The following is an 18,202-nucleotide window of genomic DNA, read 5'->3' as shown; positions in this document are numbered from 1 at the left end:
ACGAATGAGGCAAGTTTTGCTTTCGGACGGACCTCAATATCTGGGGAATATTGACCAATCAAATACAATTTCAACATTGGAAAGCCCCGCCAAATGTGGCTAGGTAACGTGTGGCGGTGCCAATATAGTGTGGCGTAACACAGCCTCCTTTAGTCCAGTGGACGGGTCATCCCTTAGTTATCTAAGCGCTCGGGCATGATCTCATAAGAAGCCCCTCCTTGGCTGGGGTCTGAAAATCGATTTGACTCCTATTTCAACGATTCTCATTTTCTGTTGTCCTTAAGAGGTCTTCACGAACCAGGTATTATTTCTATCTGCTTAGTACCAGACATTGTTACACCTGTGGACGACGTCATAACCGTGTTATCAGCACTTTAAATTGCGGGCAGTCCCCATTTTGTGATAGCAACCAACATAATGGCGAGCGCAGCACACGATCCCCGACTGCTATACAGCGTCAATAATATCCGTGCTTTCCATATCCAAAATGGCGAGGAGCAAGAACTCACACCGTCCGGCCCTCAAACCCTATCGCTGCTAATGGTCCCAACCAATACCGCCAATGCTGGCCCTGGGACAGATTGGCCTGAAGATTCACCGGAAGAGGATTTCTACCTTCACCTATACCTCCCACCTGAGCTCGATATTGCGATCCCAGCGACCACACAAATCTTTCATCAGCCCCCAGACAGTTATCTGATTCCCCGCTGGGACATGGGTCCCGATGCTGGCGCTTTCATTCGTATCCAGTTCCCTAGCATCGGCACAGGCCCCAGCAACGTGTCCCAGGATGACATTGATACCTTTGAATCCATCCTTGCGCAATGCACTGCGTTCCTCGAGCGCACTCCGCACCCGAAGGTCGGGGATCATACTGCTTATAACCCGGCTGACTACGCACCCGGCGAGGGTTATGTTGGGACCCCAGATACAAAGAAAGCAGATACCCATGGAAGAATTGTACTCGTGGATGAAGAAAACGGCAGTGTGGTCGGAGAGCTAGGGGATGGCTACAATGTAGTCGAAGATGCCGACGTGAAGCCTGGCTCTAAGAGTAAGTGCATTGAATTACGGGCACCTTCGAAGTCAGCAACTAACGAATGCCGCAAACAGGACCGGTAGGGATTGAACTCCCTGCGGAAGGCGGAGGCAACCAAGTCAGCGTTAGCAATGTGTCCGAAGAATACCTGGCGATGGCCCGGCACCCAGCGTATAAGAACTCGACACTCGTTCAGAGTTCCGCTACAGCATCTCGGCTGATCGTGACTGGATCAACATATCTGGCGAGTGCTATCGCGAGTGGGGCGGAGAATTTCCAAAAGAGGACGCAACCGAATGTTAAGCCTCTGAAATTCTCGGAAGCTACTCATGCACGCATCCGCAAGGTCGGCACTTTCTCTAACGGAGCGGCGGATATTTCTGCTCGCACAGTCGGACAGGTCGGCAAGGTTGCACAGAACCTAGGTGCGTCATTGGTGCGCAAGCAAGAATCTGGTCGGAAAGGCTTCGACAAGCGCAACCCACCAGCCGAATACAAGCCTGGTGTGCTTAACAAATCGATGATCGCATTCTCAACCTTGGCCGATGGCATCGAGCAGGGCGCCCGGAATATGCTCTTCTCTGGAGCCACCGCCGCCAGCTCTATGATTGATCATCGCTACGGGAGCGAGGCAGGCTCGGTCGCAACTAATCTGACGGGCGGGATTAAGAACGTTGGATTGGTTTACATCGACGCCACTGGTGTCAGTCGCCGTGCGCTTTTGAAATCGGTTGCCAAGGGCATGGTTGTTGGAAAAATGCGCGACGGCCAACAGGTTGTCGTTGGTGGTGGTGATGGCGGCCATGTTTCAGCTTCAGCTGTGCAGGCTGCTTCGCATCCTTCTGGCTTGAGCGCCAGGGATCCCGTTGTGCGGCGCGCGTCGCCTAACCCCACACCGCCTCCTGCATATGGTGCGTCAGGGACAATGTCCCTCGACGGGACGCCCAGGTCAGGGGGTAAGCGCTAAAAATATGGGGGCTGGCGCACATGGCAATTCCAACGCTTTGGGGGAACAAGATCTCGTATACGGAGATATTTGGGTTTCGTTTTGGATGACTCTGGTAGGGCGACATGATTTAAATTTTAACAAGCTTGATTGAGGTTTGTTTATATTACCATTTTCGATCTGTAGATAGTGAGTTCGCTTCTCAATAAAGTTCCCCATCCTACTATGTATGCAGAAATCTGCCGGCACCTTGAGCTTGGGACTCTTCAGGAAGCTTTTCGAACTGAATTTGGGTTTTGGCTAGGGTACGCCAAAATAGGGGGAGTATGGTAGATCGTCTTTACTCGGTGTACCCCGTACTCCGTACAAATAATCAAATCGCCGAAGAGTCAGCAGGCAAAAATTGAGGAGGTGAGGGTGGTTGGGAGTAAGCGATAGCCATTGAACGGGTTTGCTCATATGCGTTAACGCTGATCTATCCGATATCGATTGGATGATAGTACAACATATACAACCGTGGAGGCAAAACTGCCAACGCATCGCTTTGACAGTTGTCGACGGCCCACGGGCCCTTACCCAATGAGATTTATCAATGAAATCTCAAAGAAGTTGATTATCTGTGAAAATACGGGTCAAAGAAGAAAAAGGGTTTGAATATAGTACATATACATGGAGTAAGGTTTATCAGACTATTCAAGAAGCGCATTACTCGTACATATATCAGAGCAGTTAAAATTCTCCAACAAGATTTGCTTAGATCGGGATCCAACCATGGTTCTAGTTCTTTCTACCGTGGGTTGGGGGCTGTGGTTCCAGGGTTCGGGTAAGTTCTTTCAGATTTGGTTCTAGCCCCCCGAGTATGGAGTACTACAATATATTGAATATCTTCACTTTCAACTAATAAATGTAACTATAACTATACCTAGCTTCAAAGAGTTAAAGCTCGAAAAAAAAAACAATAAGCGCTAATTGTCAAAACTAAGCTAGGGAGCTGAACCTACTGCACGCCATTCTTGGGCAATTGAATTCCACAAACTCCATATCCTATAGAAATTTCAAATCAAGTTGATCTGATATCCCATAAATAATCTACAACATACAACATATGTAGTTAAAGAAAAAAAAAATCCAGATCTGAACTTCTGTTTTAGGAGAGGTTGATAATGACGATCGTCCCAAGGTGTCCACTCTAGCATTCGAACCCCCCCTATTTTACTTTTTCTTTCCTTTTCTTGAAACCGCTGGCAGTTTAGGCGCCTTCAGGGCTATTATTATTTCGGTCAAATCCATCTCCCTTCTTTAGTACCGGGAGTCGAACCCTTTTTAGCACTGGCGCAAGGGATTCACGATATATGGCCCATTTAATATTGAATCCACTCTCAAATACGGACACACTACTTTTGTCTTTGTCGTCACCATCCTAGATGTATCATACCTCATGGGAGTCTCTAGTTATATAAGTTCTAAAGATTTAACATTTAACATATAGACATATACGTATTTATAAAATAAAATATATCAAAGTAGTTATATGTAATTAAATAGAATTTCCATGTATCCAAGCGGTCATATCAGCCAAACCAAAGACCCGCCTCCCCCAGACTAACACTCGTATCTCACCTCCTCTTTTCCTTCTTCACTTTCTCATCCTTTGCTCTCTTACCCTTTGGGCTTTTCTTTTTTTTCTTTTGGTTTTCTTTGATTCTGTTCGGGGGTTACTTTCTTTCCCTCCCCCTTTTTCGAGAATCCCCGACCGGTGCTTCCCGTCTTTTTCCCTCTTGCGCCCCCTGTCCGCCCCTCACCCTATCTTCGACAATGTTCAACTGTTGTCGCAATTGAACCAGAGTTCTGTTGATCAGGTTCGCAATCGCGTCTGAGATATTTGCTAGCGCGTTTGCTTGATTTCTTGGACAGCGTGCGACCCCAAACCCCGAATCGTGGGTCTGGACAGAGGGGGAACTCTTGGGAGTACAGCGCAGGTAGCTTGAGCTTTCCTTTCGTTTTTCGAGAAACTTGTTGTTTTTCGACGCGTCTTTACACTTGAAAAAGGTTGCGACCTGGTGTCCTCGGTGAGATTCAACCTCCATCTAACGGTTTTTGCGCGATTGGTCGTAAGATAGTTCCCCCCATTCCTCCGATCGATCTGTCAGTTGCCCCCCCCATTCTTGGGTAAATTGGCACATTTTTGGCGATTATCGATAAGAATCTGGGGAAATATGTCAAACTAACGGACATGTCAATGTCTATAGATTGCGCTTTGAATCGTCATCTGGCGAGTGCGACCGGTCGCCCCCGACTTTTTGCCCAAACACCTCCAACACCCCCATTGTACTCCCTCGCGCCAATTGTACCAATCGCAATTGATACCATAATCTGCTTCGGACAGTCACACAGCAAGTCTATTAAGGCTTTGCGCATTTACTAGACGAAGGTATGCTATCTGCCGGGATGCAGATGCCTCCCAGCGCGTACCCGTCTGCCCAACCATTCTATTTGGTGAATAGCTTGCTAATTTCCAAAAGCCGTTTCTGAGGCCGGTCCCGAACAGCTTTTTCCGGCTATGAGCACTTCTCATCAGCAGGTCGTGCCACTCCCCGCTCATGCCCCAGCAGTATCGACCAGCACATCATCTCCCGCCCAGAAGAATGGGCGCACAGCCTATCCCGACATGTTAGGTACGCCACCGATTCCTCCCCCGAGGACCTCTTCCACCCACCACAGTCGCCGCAGTCCAAATGGAACATCCACAGAGAAAACGAGTAGCTCCCGACAAGGAAAGAGCAGGTCTGATCGAAAAGAGAGCCGTGATCGCACCCGAGACGACCGAAACGGCAGGTCACGGAGGCACCAGCCTGAGGAGACACCTCGCGAAGTACAACAATCAAGGACGGTACCAGTCACAAACCCCACCGAATCGGAAATGGACAGTGTCCCTGGCCAGGAAAACTTTGTGAAAGAACCAATCGCGGAGGTCAATTCTGTGCCGGTCAGTGACCACGTTATAGACCACGAGAGAGAACAGGTGCGGCAGCCTGGGACAGAAAATGCCTCTTCATCTGGATTCGATGCAACTAGCGCCGAAGGTGTGGAGGAGGCTCGTGGGCCTCGAAGCCGCCACGATTACAATAATGGAAACGTTATCAAGCGCAAGGAAACTACGTTCGGCTCATACATTCTCGGACAAACCCTCGGCGAGGGTGAGTTTGGAAAGGTCAAGCTGGGGTGGAAGCGCGATGGCAGTATCCAGGTGGCCATCAAGCTCATCCGGAGAGACACATTGGGGACCAACCCTAGTCGACTACCGAAAATATACCGTGAAATCTCTATCCTACGCGAGCTGGCGCACCCCAACATAGTGCGTCTTCACGAAATGGTGGAAACCGACCGTCACATTGGTATCATCATGGAATACGCCTCGGGAGGTGAACTATTTGATTACATCTTGAATAATCGATATCTCAAGGATAATTCTGCACGCCGACTGTTTGCTCAGCTGGTTTCCGGAGTTGGTTATCTACACAAGAAGGGTATTGTCCACCGTGATCTCAAGCTGGAGAACTTGCTACTTGATCGGAATCGCAATATCATCATTACTGATTTCGGATTTGCCAACACTTTCGACCCGGTGGATCCCCTAGACGAGGAAACCGAGTACAACTTGACCAACAAAGAATATGTGAAGCGGAAGCGGCTAGACAGAATTGGCCCCAATGGGCTAAGGCGAGGAGATCTTATGCAGACCAGCTGTGGTAGTCCCTGCTATGCAGCCCCCGAGCTTGTCGTGAGCGATTCTTTATACACAGGCCGTAAGGTGGATGTGTGGAGCTGTGGTGTGATTTTGGTATGTTTTCCCTACAACCTTGAGAATCTGACTTGAACTAACTCGTTTGTGAAATCTAGTATGCCATGCTGGCGGGGTACCTACCCTTCGACGACGACCCAGCGAACCCAGATGGCGACAATATTAATCTTCTTTACAAATATATTGTCACCACTCCTCTCACATTCCCGGAATATGTCACACCACATGCACGCGATCTATTGAGACGGATACTGGTTCCCGATCCTCGGAAACGCGCGGATCTGTTCGAGGTTGCCCGACACAGCTGGCTCAGCGAGTTCTCGAACATTGTGTCTCACATCACAAGCAGCACGACAAACGTTGTGGATATTGCAAACACAACTATCCCCTCTGGTAAGGACTTGGTTTCTGCAAGTGGTCATGCTTCAACCTACTCACATGTACAGAAACCCAAAAAGAAGCACCCCCTCTCGTCCGCAGTGCCTCAGTGCGCGAACCACCGAAGACCCATCAGAACGCTGCTCCTGCTGTTGGTGGTTTGAACCATCATGCTGGAGATGTTTCTCAAGACCCGCCGTCCGAAAAGTCCAGAACTCCCCGCGACGCCAAGCGGAGGACGGTACAAGTCGAATATGTCGCTCCGCAATCACAAACGACCCGAGGAGAACCTCCGGCGGAACCGTCTGCATCACGCAGCCGAGTCCCAGCCCCGTCCGAGGCCCAAATTGCGACTTCAGCGCAGCAGCCGACAGAGGCTGCACACCAGCCTACAGATACACCCGCACCCAACCTCAACAAGCCACTTCCAGGACATTTCCCGCGCTCGACCTCGGACAACGCAGCACTGACTGGGTCGCATGCGATTGCAATGCCACAAGGGCCTCGACCAGCCACTGGTGGATCTATGAACTCCTTTGGAAACACTGGTCGTCTGCCCTCTCGTGGCTCCTATGGACAACCGGTCGCTCCTACTGTTACCGCAACTAACACAGAAGGCCGCCTAGCACAGCCTAAGAGCCGGCAATTTGCTCTTGCACAGGATCCTGCTCAGACATCCAGCACATCTATCGGTCGTCCAAGCACACAGAACCAGCAATTGCCTTCGACATTCAATACGACTCCCCGACAAGAGCCGCCAAAGGGCCACAAGAGATCCAATACCGTTTCCAGCCTAGGCGAGAAGCTTTTCGGTCGTTCCGGTTCGATATTGGGTGGCCGTACGCAGTCTAATGCCGCGCGCACAAAGCAGGATAAGCGTTACCCACCTGTGAGCATGAAGGAGCCTCTACCAAGGGAAAACTCACGAATGTCTGTGGATTCTCGCCGCTCTATGCAGCACCCCCATAATCGCAAGACAAGTGAGGCTGGCGCGGAAACCCGTCCTCGTCGATTCTCATTACTCCCACAATCTTTCTCATTCAGAGGTTTCTCTAATACCCGGGCTCAGACACCCGAAGAAACCTCGCAGATCCCTCGTCCCGTCGACCCCCATGCCCCGCAACGCCCTGCCACGGGTCCTGCAGGTCCGACGCAGAGTCGTTCTCGGGCGACAAGCTATGGCACTCAAGATGCTATGGGAATAGTCGACGAGGGCCCTGGCGAGGATGTTCATACCCAAGCTGAGCCGCTTAGCTACGAGGCCCATATTGATCAACAGTTTGCAGACCTGGGTTCTCAATTTGATCGCCAGAGTGATTCCTTTGGAGTCCCCTCAGCTGAACAAGTCTACCAGAACGCTGCAGACCACCCTGGTCACCAAAACTACTCGTCTAAGCCCAACTACTACGATGATTATAACGGCCCGTATGACAGCGTGCCTAGGCAATCGATGCAAGTTAGTCGATCAGGACGTGGGCCGGGTGTTTTGCAGAAAAACCACCGCAAATTCGCTGACGCCTACGAATATGAGCGCGACGGGTCTCACCATTCCGGTAGCTCTGGGGCAGCACGTAAAGTCATGGACTTTTTCCGAAGACGTGCCAAGTCTCGCGCCGCTGATGACCGTTGATTTGCAATTTGACTACATAAAAAGCAATATTCCATCTCAAAAGGACGAATGAGATTGAAACGATCAAGCAATGCTTTAAGCTTTGATCTTAGAAGCAGATTCAAACTATCATTCTGCTTCTTTCGAGTTGAAAGAGCAGCGAGGTTGTTTGGATACCCCGTGATACCCTGCTTTTTGTCCCCCTTCTTATGCATGGAGCGATTCCTCTTCATCCGTTGGGTGTTTGATTAATTATCTAGCATTTCTTTTATTTCCTTTGTCCACATTTTCCTTGCTTCCTAATGTTTTGCTCTTTTTTTTTCTGTTTCCCGCGGTTTTTACCCCTGTGACTTGCATTCCCTTCTCCTGTTACTATTATCTCTGGCTGTAAAGTGAGACCTCATTCGTGTTCTTCAGAGCATTTTATCCTGAACCTATTTTTCGCTTCTCATTGTCCCCTCTTAGCTTTTGTTCCTCTATGGGAGGCTCTGTCAACGATAAGTCAATTGTGACAATACTTACATTCTTCTGTGCATCATTCTCCTCAATGTCTATGTATCCTAATGCGTGTCTCCTTTAGGGTGGAATCTTTTTAGCTAGTTCATGCCTCGTCCTTGTTAGCTCTCAGTCTTTTTTATAGGACCAATAGTGTGGTCAGTACAATCTTAGCTTAAAGCAGCAATAATATCTCATGGCTAGGCGAAGGGCTGTATATCTATATTGAAGCTGCTAGTTCGTTAATTGACATGTAATGTAATCTAACGTAATTGACCTTGCAATATGGATTATAAATGCTCTTATTGCATGGTAGTCTGTACTTTCAGGTGCTCAACCTTTACCAGGTCAGCCTCTCGATTCAAGCTCTCGATCTCAGCTGTGGCAAAAGGAATCCCCTCTGCCAACCGTTTCTCTTCAGTAAGCATCTCAATCTCCCCAGGGAAATAGATTCGGTCCACACCAGCCATCTTATCCGAATCAACAACCCGCTGATAAAGATAATCCATCCTCCCCTTGAATTCCTCGATAGTCATAAACAAATCAGGCTTAATAGCCACCAAGAAATGCCCGACATCAGCTGGCTTCGACGGATCATATGGATTGGTAACATGTCCAGCAAAAGCAGACCCAGAAAGCACACCAGAGAAAACATCCATCATCACAGACAGGGCAGACCCCTTCGGTCCACCCATAGGCAACATAACACCCTGCAAAGCCTCAGCGGGATCATCCGTCTGCGCCCCATCCTTATCAAGCGCCCAATCCGTAGGAATCTTCTCCCCCCGCCGAAGCGCCTTATAAACCTTCCCACGGGCCGCAACAGAAGGCGCCATATCCAAGATAAACGGCCTCCCCTCTCCAGCCGGAGCTCCACACGCAATCGGCGACACACCCATTAGCTTCTCCTTCCCGCCCCAGACAGGCAGCGCCGGAGAGCTATTTGTAAACACAAGGGACATCATATCAGCCTCCAGCGCCTGCTGCACCAGCCACGCGGACATGCCGAAATGATTCGAGTGCTTGACGGATACCATGCCGATGCCGAAGGTCTGGGCCATTGAGATTGCGAGACTCATTCCCTCATGTGCGGCTACGAAACCGAACCCGTTGTGCGCGTCCACTTGGGCAACGGCAGGCGTCACTTGCCGGATTGTTGGGACTGCTTTTGGGTCAAGGGCGTTTTGCCGGATCCGTTCCATGTAGGAGGGGATTCGGTTGCTGCCGTGTGTATCTACGCCGCGGAGATCGGCGGATACAAGGCATTTGGAGACTATTTCGGCGTGTGCTGGTGATGTGTTGTTTGCGATGAGGATTTGCTTGACGAAGTTTTGGAGGTCTGTTGGGTGGATGTTGTGCATTTGTTGAGGTTGATTGGGTTCAGACATTTTGGAGGTGAATGTAGTGTTCTTGATTATTTTACAAGCTGATCTGGGATTGTGGTTTGTGATTTTGACTATCCCAAGTTCTGTTGGGGTTCTTTTATAGACGCGGGATGGGGTTACGGGGTGGGGCCGCAGATGGGTCGGCATAGTTCCGTTTCAGAGTAGTTCTATAATATGCCGTTGTATAATAGTAAAAGATAAGCTGGGCTATTTAATATTCCTGCAACTCTCCAAGTCAAGTAGCACCCATTTAATCATCCATTCAGATTCTAGAATCTGCTCGATTGTTGGTCGCTGTTCCGGCTGAAATGTTAGCATCTGACGGATGAGATTGAGAATAGCCTGTGTTTCCTCCTTTCCAAATACCCCCATTTGAAGGTCTCTTCGATGGTACTGTACACCCTGCTCAAACGACTCTTCAAGCTCAGGCCACACGGTCCGCCCTTCCCGTGGAAGGCCATCTTGATCAAAAAATTCTCCTCGTTCCTCCCAGCGTTCGCACCAACTCGTAGGCATCGGCCCTAGCACATGAATAAATTAGGAAACCATCTTATCTTCTGTGACAAATTCATGACCAAATATTGCCTTCATGCCCAATATCTCCCAGATTGCCATTGCAAGACTCCAGATATCAGTCGAGTATGAGAGAGGAGCCTGAGGTTCGAATCCAGCTTTTGGAGGGCGTGCTACAAGTGGTGTATGACAGTACTCTCCTCAGCGAGTCTCTAATGATGGGGAATATGATTCGCCAGAGTCGCTGAGAATTACACGTGCATCAGACAGTCTGAAGTCGTCCGCGTTTATTCCCAGGTACAGCGGAATTACTGTTTTGGGGAGAACGTTCGATGGGAGTGGCTTTCCATCTCGGCGTGTAATTGCGACAGTCTCTGGTCCGCCATATTTCTCGTAAACTGTTTGATGGAGAGATGGTTGAAGTTGAACGGAAGCTTCACCAAGATATTGCGGAGGTAGATATCTGTCACAATATATTAGCTATCGCATAATAATGGCGGTTGTACTCCGTAGAGTGGATGTTTGGTTCAGATTAGCGTTCCGATTATAAGCTAAACCCAATCAGCTAAGATCATCACGATTTCGCCTGATAGGGATATTTGAGATTGGAAGGCGCAGCCTCTGTCAATTTCTATTTGTGACAAATGTACAATATTACTATCAGATCTATAAAGTGTCATCCACATGGACCCTCGATTTCGAGCTTCCTGCGGTCAACGCATATTCATCGTCGAACCGGTCACCCCATGCTTCCTCATTAGTCTTGCCAGACCTAGTCATCCGCTGCATCCCATAATTCCTTCCAACAGGGGCGTCCTTGGAATTCTCCGTACTCCACGAGAACGAAGAGAACAGGGATCGCAGCAACGGACGCATAGTCGGCAAACAAGCGCAAATAATACCAACACAAGGCTCAACGAAGGTCCAGGTGGCGGCCTCCATGATAGAATCTAGAAACCGGACATTAGTTACCGTATTTGAAAGTAATAAGACAAAACACACATGAGGTATCGTCATTGAAGATATCGAGCGTAACCACGCGCATGACACTCGCGACACAGACACTGCCCTCTATAAGCTTGTATTCCATAGGTATAAGTTAGATAAACGTACAAGCTGCCGAGCAGAAATATGCCCAGAATGGTCAGTTTCTGTGATAGACGTAATTGGAGCTGTAAAACCATGGGAATTGGCAAAGCGAGGATGATCACGTCAATGAGGAGATTGGATATTGCGTTGCCGAAGAAGAATGATTTCGCGTTGATGCAAGTGCCGCGCTGGTTTTTGTTCCAGTTGTAGGAAATCGGACGACATTGGACGAGGACGGTGATGAAGACTGCAAGACACCATGCTAGGACTAAGCCGCCGGCGAGCAAACTAGCACGTTGAAATTTGGGGACGCTGAAGATTCGACGATAAAGAAAAAGAATGGATACTTTTATGGTGGGGACAAGGAGGGTGTATGAGATTTCGTTTGCAAAGAAACACTGCAATTGGTGTTAAGAGTGTATCGGGCTTTTACTTCAGCGTGATACTCGCCTGTTGGAAGGTAGTTTTCTCTTGAGCAGTTAGCTCGGTCATATGCTTTCCAAGTCCTCCATCTCGGGCCCCTATGCATGATTAGTCCTGAGTTTTTTTGTTGTGATTTGGGGACGGTACAGAAAATGGCTTGCCCGAGCATGCTATATGCAAGAACAATTGAAACACATATCGCGTAGTCATCCCATCCCAGGCTTGACTTGACCCATCGTGCAGCAATGCGAATGCCAACAACAATTGTGGACAATACGACAAGTGCAGTGCTCACAGCAATGTATGTATGTCCACGGCCATTGGCACCCATAACGTGGGGAAATGACTGCGGAAGACAGAGTGCGCTGTGCTATAGATGCGAAAAGCCCATTGAGGTAGGTAAAGCACAAAATTTAGGATAGGAATGAAATTCTATGTTATACATATATCTTGGACATTGGGCCCACACTCATCTGTTAATGCATTAGCTGCAAAATACCATGTGAAGATCAGATCTGCAATAAAATTTTTGTAAGTTTCAGAGCTCCCATTTTACACCTGATGGTTAGACTTCCACTGTATATATTTTGTCTCACACATAATCCGTTTTCGGCACGGAGTGATACTTTAATAGATTGATGACGTGGTTAATAATAATTCTTGGCTACGATTGGTCAATCTTACTATTAGAGTTGACCCATCTGCTTCCTTCGAGATTTTTCCAATAAAAATTCGCCAGTTGATTGGTCTGTGGTGGACAATAAAGTTTTAACTGGGTATCCGCAGTTCATGGGGCGTCTCACTAAAACTCCCGAAGAAGAACCGATGAATCTCCCATTGCTTTATCTGGCTAAGTTTCCTCATAGTCCCCATCTAGCGATCTTTAGCACCAACTTGGCAGTCTCCTCAGGCATGCTCAAGAAAGGACTGTGACTCGCCGAGAGTCTCTCCACCTCGACATTGACTCCTGTCTTCCGCACATTTTCGATCATCATTTCTTGTACCATTGGAATAAGAGCCGCATCTTTGTCACACACAATGTATGCCGTGGGAATGGTCTGATATGCCTCGTGTGTAATGGGGTCGAATTGAGCAGACTTCGGGTGAACCACTAGCTTCTTGGCCCAAGCCGCGGCATTTGCAGGAGAAAGGTCATTAAAGAACCAAGTTGCCGGGTCAGGAACAGTTAGTAGACCTCCTTCGTCCTATATGGAGTCAGTAAGTACAACATACTCCGCACATCCTAGCTCAAATATAACGGGACTTCATACATCAACTGTAATGAAAGGAGGTAGACTCCCTCCAAACATGCCAGCTAGACTGTTTCCGGTCGGAGGTATAAAGGCCGTCATGTAAATCAGCTGGTCAATCGCCAGTCCATATAAGGCGTCTGTGCCGACCACTCCTCCGTAGGAGTGCATTACAGCAATAACGGTCTTCCCACTGTCAAGGAGCGACTGTGCGGTTTGTCGGATGAGGGACACATCATCTGCCAATTTCTTTGTAGGGGGTACATCGTTGTTGCAGGTCGGAAGACGAGGACAAACTGCTTCATAGCCCAAGTCCTCGAATGCCTTGCAAAAGGTGGCATAGAATTCTGGGTGATGCCATGCCCCATGGATGACTAGGATGGTTGGGCGACTATTGGTAGCCATATTGATCTGCAAAGTTGTTTGAAGATAAAGTTAAGCGTCGAACAGAGGGTGCAGCTGACTATTTTATTTCCGGCAACCTGGGAAACTTAATTTAATAGCGTGGGTGGGTCGTCCCCCTGACTATCGAGTTTGAAACGGAATTCCGATTCATTTATGTTCATTAAATTGAAGTGGATCTATGGAATCCTGCTATCTATACTTCAGTTTTGAGAGGCATGCCATTGGCTTTGTTCTAGAGGACTTCAGATTCAAGGCCTCTCACAGCCTCCAATGGCACACGCAGGAACTGACATGCGCCGTGCAGATATGCTCGCAGACAATTGCCGTGATTTCTGACATTAGCACGGTTACTTTGGCTACTCAGAGGAGTGATTTGTTCAGATTAGTGCTCCTGCTGGATACTAAACAAGAATAGTCGGCTGCGTACAACATAAGCGGTCTTGTGATATCTTTTCAGTAGACTTTTTAGTAGTCTTTTCAATAGTCTCTTTATTGGTCGTCTCAGATATCACTCTGTTTAGATGCGCCAGTTTTATAGGTCGACGACAAAAAATGGCGGAAAAAGGCTTGTTGACGACTTTTCTATGTATAACATTTGATCATAGCGATTTTGCACATTCCCTAACGTTCTGTACCTAATGTTGAGGTCAAGTGGAATGTGAGATGTCTAGGATTTCCCTGTGGATGAGTATTTTGTGTAATTAGGTGAAAATTAAGGTAACTGATTCCTCATTTGCGACAGTTAATACATGGCAAATTGCTGCTGCTTGAATTTCCATGACACTATCAGATTATTGGTAAAGGCAAAGCCCCCAATAATCCCGACCAACAGAATCCCGATCAGAGGTCCAAGGATCGCAAAGACTGTAAATCCATACGAAGCATCCTAGAATGGTAGATTTAAGGCTAAACGATCGGTCGCCAGCCCAACCTGCATCGCCGTCAATACCAAGGCAACGTAGACGGTGGCCGCAGTCAGGGGAGTAAGATGGTCGTAAAACAGCTCACCATATGTTTGAGAGGTGAACTGGTAGCCGCTTAAGATGCTAGCATAGCGAATTGCGTAGATTTTGTTTAGTCGCGACAATCTCAGCTCTCCAAATAAATACCGTGAGTTGATGTTCGCGGGGCTAGTCGCGTCGTTCTTCAACAACTGCTGGTTCAGCCTGAGCCACATATCCCAGGTGATACACTTTGGTAATAGATGGTAGTTTTGTGCAATTAAGAAATCACTTTCAAACTGTACAAGGGCCATATAGGAAGATAAATGACCAAGAGCGCATTTGTATAGCTCTCGCGAACACGTCTGCTCTTGAGTAACACGGTCGCCTGGCGTAGGATCACAACAGGGTCCCTTACAGACAAGATGCGACTCCCAAAATTGAGAATCGAGAAGATATCGCGGTAGTGGCTTTAGATGAATACGCCGAGACTGCTCCCATACCATGTGCATGTCGATTCTCTCGTCCACGGCGATTTCGCGCGAGGTTGCAATCTGGTAATTTAAGGGCTTGGGCGGCATGGGTTGACCAGCCAGCCACAGGTATTTATCGATGTGGTTCAGTTTATTGACCATCAAATCCTTCTTCAAGAATCTTTGGATATCCTCTGTGGGGCTCACGAGTTTATGATTCATTCGGGCAGAGGCTGGGAGAAGACGAACGGCATCCGGCAGATTGTCAATAAATACATTCTTGCCGAATGGTAGTTGAGATGCCATTGCCATTTAGGGAGGTTATAGCCCTAGGAGGTTGAAATATCTGAAATTGAAAATGATACAGATGAATTGGGGGCTGTGGGCTTGGCATTAGGCAAACACTCAGGTGATTTTCCCTATAAATACTTCGTAGACTACATACAACTACACAGTAGACTGATATTCAAACTCTTCACTTCATCATGGTTCCTCTGAAAATCATAGTCACGGGTAAATCATCCATCGCCCACCCCCCAGAACGTGGCACCGTCAGGTTCTCAGTAAAGGGAAATGGCCCCGAACAAGAAAATGTCGCCAAAGAAGTGGCAAGATCATCGACCAACCTACAAAACTGGATCAAATCAACATTTTACTCTGCCACCGGTGATCTCGACCCGATAACGAAATTTTCATCCACAAGTATCAGAACCTGGACAAAATCAACAGATAGACATGATCAGCCTGTGCCAAACCCATACCATGCCAGTATATCCTTCAAAGTCGAGTTCCGCGATTTCGCCAAGCTGAACTACGCGATCGAGGAATTGCTGGTCTATCCTAAGGTGGAAATCGACGGTCTGGATTGGACTCTCACTGACGAAACCGGGAGACGTTTGGCTTCGGATGCGCGCAAATTGGCTCTGCGCGATGCTATCCAACAAGCTGATGATTATTCGGAAGTGATTGGACGCGCTGTTGACGTGGCGGAAATCGCCGACCAAGGAATGAGTCCTTACAGAGTTCAGAGACACATGGTCGCTGCCAGTTATGGTAATCATACTGAGGACCCTGTGCCGCTGGATCTCACGCCTCAGGATATTGACGTCGAAAGTAATGTCAATGTTACTTTTCAAGCTGAGTGATTAGGATGTTTGACTTGATTGTCTCTTTACTCTAGCTAGTGGACCTGGACAAACGAACTAAATTGACTTATGAAGTTCTCTTGGATACTATGTTGTACATGATAATATTTCAACTTCATTTCTCCTCAGTTAGCATTAAAGACCTCCCACATGAGAGTGTCAAAGTCCGGAGCTCCGCTAAAGTCCATAAAGCCCCCGAGCATAGAATCATGCAGCCCGCTCGTAGAATCAATATGGTTCGAGCCATAATCATTCGTAAAGAAGTTCAATGGCAGGGTTTCAGCACTGGAGTCAGCACGAAGTGGAGAAGGCAGCTCCATTCCCTCATTGCCAGTCTGCAGCCGCTGTGCTCTTGCTGTGCCGGGAGTTGATTGGCATTTGCCTTGCCTAGACGAGCTTGAAGGGGATTCTAAGCTCCGCATTCTGATAAGTCTCTGAACAGTCGCAGCGGATAAATCATGGATGCAATCCCTTGCACGCTTAGCCTCAGCCCAGTATTCTCCAATACTGCTTAATATATTCAGACTGATGCTCGTGTCAGCAACCACTTCATCAATCTGCACCTCGAGTGCAACATAAGGCAGTCTCCACAAGCAATGTAGCATTGTGAGCGTGCTCAAAAAGACGGAGTGAACAATGAGTCGGCTGTATAAAAGGGCCTCCTGTTTGTAGAGCTCCCCAAACCCGCGGATAAGATCCACGGCGTGTTGAAAACATCGCGCGAGCATCTCTTCCGATGGCTCGGGAATCCCGGGGCTAGGTCTTAGCAGTAAGATCATCATTTCGTGATACTTGGTTTCACATATTTTCATGATGGTATCACCCTCGGCTCCACGGGGGATGTCTGCAAGCCAGGTCTGAAGGCGTTCTATCATCTCTTTCTGCCACAAATAGATATCGGGCACCGGTGGTTGGGCGTATCGGGGAGGATCTCTGCAGATGCTGTGCATGACATATTTAATCTCAGAGTTGATGCGGGCGAGTTTGAACAGGTGGATGGAGAATGTCATGTGAGAAGGTATGGGGTTCCCCGAGGTCTCAGTGTAGTTTGACTCGGAGAGATGGTCATCAGAGACATCTGAAGGGAGCTGAAGGTACTATTAGCCAAATATATCGGACAGGCTTGCCGTATCAGAGCACTTACCCGAAGCTCACACGCCTCATCTCTCACGCCGATCGGTCGACCCATCATTGTGCCCAATGTACGATCAAAGCTGTATACAGCCCAGAAGATGCGAGTCCGCATTTCCTGCTCCATGAATGAGATGGAGAACGTAGAGGATGCGCGAACGTCACGCTGAAGACCCAAGTCAATAAGGGAGCCCAAGCATTGGTAGTTCAGGCTCCAGACATTGATGCCGCACGAGGGATTATGAATTCCATATACCATTAGCAAGAGCAGACTCTGTAGTCCTTCCAAAGAGCCATCGGCACATGCACGTTCGAAATACTGGGTAGCTGCTGTGTAATACCCCTCGGCCGGAAGAGGAACTCTGAACCGCCTAGAGAGATCCGAGGCTGCTATTGCAAGCACCATGAAGACGTGAAAGACATCCGCTGGGTTGGAGGGTGCTTCAGTGCTGTACATTCTCTCGAGTCTCGCCATATGGGACGGTTGGTGTAGAAACGGGTATATGAGATGCACCGAAGAAAAGTACTTTGAAGTAAGCTCCATAGCGTCTTCTTTGCAACCTGGGAGCGGGGCTGGGCTGTTGAAAAACTCGGACGAAAGAGACATTGGCTTGTTTGCATTGCCATGGTTTCCCGATGGCCCCGTTCGTCGGCCAGCGCTTGAAAATACGAGGTTTGCTAGGAAATATCCACTCGAAGGGCCAATGTATCTCGGTTCTCCCGATGAAAGAGAGACAAGACCAATTTCGTGGGCTGGCCTTGAATGTGCTCGAGACGGTTGCGGGTCTGCTGGCCCAGGCTGTTCATGATGAGGTGTTATTGACCGAATGTGAGCGCCCTGTGGGATAGCAGACTCAAGCCGGGTGCTTTCATCCGCAGGTTCGAGTTGTGAGATATCTGATAGGTCTACTTGCGGGCCACCATCTAGCTGGACCGTTGGATCTTGTTCCTTGACTAAGGACTCTAACCATTGCACTCGCTTTTGTAGATTTGCAATGTACCTAATCAGCTGTGAGTATCAGAAACAACAGAGGAGCGGGGGAATAAGTATTCATGTGACTTGTCTGATAAAAATACGTACGTGCGATTAACTTCTTGTTTGCCGTCATTCACACAGGCTACATTCGCCTTTCTGCATGATGCGCAGCGGGGAAGATCTCCGTCGCAGCGGATTTTCC

The 18,202-nt window shown here is 48.4% G+C and overlaps 8 protein-coding genes across 8 annotated transcripts; 3 read left to right on the top strand and 5 right to left on the bottom strand.

Moving 5' to 3' along the window:
* Positions 1-417: 417 nt before the first annotated feature.
* On the top strand, positions 418-2,006 carry PGRI_043610 (senescence-associated domain-containing protein; the record flags this gene model as incomplete). The annotated part of the gene is made up of 2 exons (XM_040792074.1): positions 418-1,054; positions 1,114-2,006. 2 exons carry the CDS (start codon positions 418-420, stop codon positions 2,004-2,006), a joined length of 1,530 nt encoding a protein of 509 aa, XP_040649130.1.
* Positions 2,007-4,545: 2,539 nt separating this feature from the next.
* On the top strand, positions 4,546-7,795 carry PGRI_043600 (putative serine/threonine protein kinase (Kin4); the record flags this gene model as incomplete). Its single annotated transcript, XM_040792073.1, has 3 exons — positions 4,546-5,826; positions 5,886-6,180; positions 6,234-7,795. 3 exons carry the CDS (start codon positions 4,546-4,548, stop codon positions 7,793-7,795), a joined length of 3,138 nt encoding a protein of 1,045 aa, XP_040649129.1.
* Positions 7,796-8,571: 776 nt separating this feature from the next.
* On the bottom strand, positions 8,572-9,630 carry PGRI_043590 (Ldh family oxidoreductase; the record flags this gene model as incomplete). Its single annotated transcript, XM_040792072.1, has 1 exon — positions 8,572-9,630. One exon carries the CDS (start codon positions 9,628-9,630, stop codon positions 8,572-8,574), a length of 1,059 nt encoding a protein of 352 aa, XP_040649128.1.
* A 1,203-nt stretch (positions 9,631-10,833) lies between these two features.
* Positions 10,834-12,010, bottom strand: PGRI_043580 (uncharacterized protein; the record flags this gene model as incomplete). Its single annotated transcript, XM_040792071.1, has 5 exons — positions 10,834-11,117; positions 11,170-11,231; positions 11,281-11,544; positions 11,690-11,777; positions 11,827-12,010. 5 exons carry the CDS (start codon positions 12,008-12,010, stop codon positions 10,834-10,836), a joined length of 882 nt encoding a protein of 293 aa, XP_040649127.1.
* A 529-nt stretch (positions 12,011-12,539) lies between these two features.
* On the bottom strand, positions 12,540-13,334 carry PGRI_043570 (alpha/beta hydrolase; the record flags this gene model as incomplete). The annotated part of the gene is made up of 2 exons (XM_040792070.1): positions 12,540-12,884; positions 12,951-13,334. The coding sequence occupies 2 exons, from the start codon at positions 13,332-13,334 to the stop codon at positions 12,540-12,542; spliced, it is 729 nt and encodes a 242-aa protein (XP_040649126.1).
* Positions 13,335-14,076: 742 nt separating this feature from the next.
* PGRI_043560 (uncharacterized protein) lies at positions 14,077-15,060 on the bottom strand (the record flags this gene model as incomplete). Its single annotated transcript, XM_040792069.1, has 4 exons — positions 14,077-14,220; positions 14,284-14,380; positions 14,444-14,526; positions 14,779-15,060. The coding sequence occupies 4 exons, from the start codon at positions 15,058-15,060 to the stop codon at positions 14,077-14,079; spliced, it is 606 nt and encodes a 201-aa protein (XP_040649125.1).
* Positions 15,061-15,233: 173 nt separating this feature from the next.
* On the top strand, positions 15,234-15,893 carry PGRI_043550 (SIMPL domain-containing protein; the record flags this gene model as incomplete). The annotated part of the gene is made up of 1 exon (XM_040792068.1): positions 15,234-15,893. The coding sequence occupies one exon, from the start codon at positions 15,234-15,236 to the stop codon at positions 15,891-15,893; it is 660 nt and encodes a 219-aa protein (XP_040649124.1).
* Positions 15,894-16,018: 125 nt separating this feature from the next.
* Positions 16,019-17,499, bottom strand: PGRI_043540 (fungal specific transcription factor domain-containing protein; the record flags this gene model as incomplete). The annotated part of the gene is made up of 2 exons (XM_040792067.1): positions 16,019-16,981; positions 17,038-17,499. 2 exons carry the CDS (start codon positions 17,497-17,499, stop codon positions 16,019-16,021), a joined length of 1,425 nt encoding a protein of 474 aa, XP_040649123.1.
* Between the last annotated feature and the right edge of the window lie 703 nt (positions 17,500-18,202).

The sequence above is a fragment of the Penicillium griseofulvum genome (genome assembly GCF_001561935.1).
Source record: "Penicillium griseofulvum strain PG3 chromosome Unknown contig_90, whole genome shotgun sequence".
Lineage (NCBI taxonomy): Eukaryota > Fungi > Ascomycota > Eurotiomycetes > Eurotiales > Aspergillaceae > Penicillium > Penicillium griseofulvum.
The sequence above is the reverse complement of the archived record's forward strand: the minus strand, read 5'-3'. Positions and strand labels throughout refer to the sequence as shown.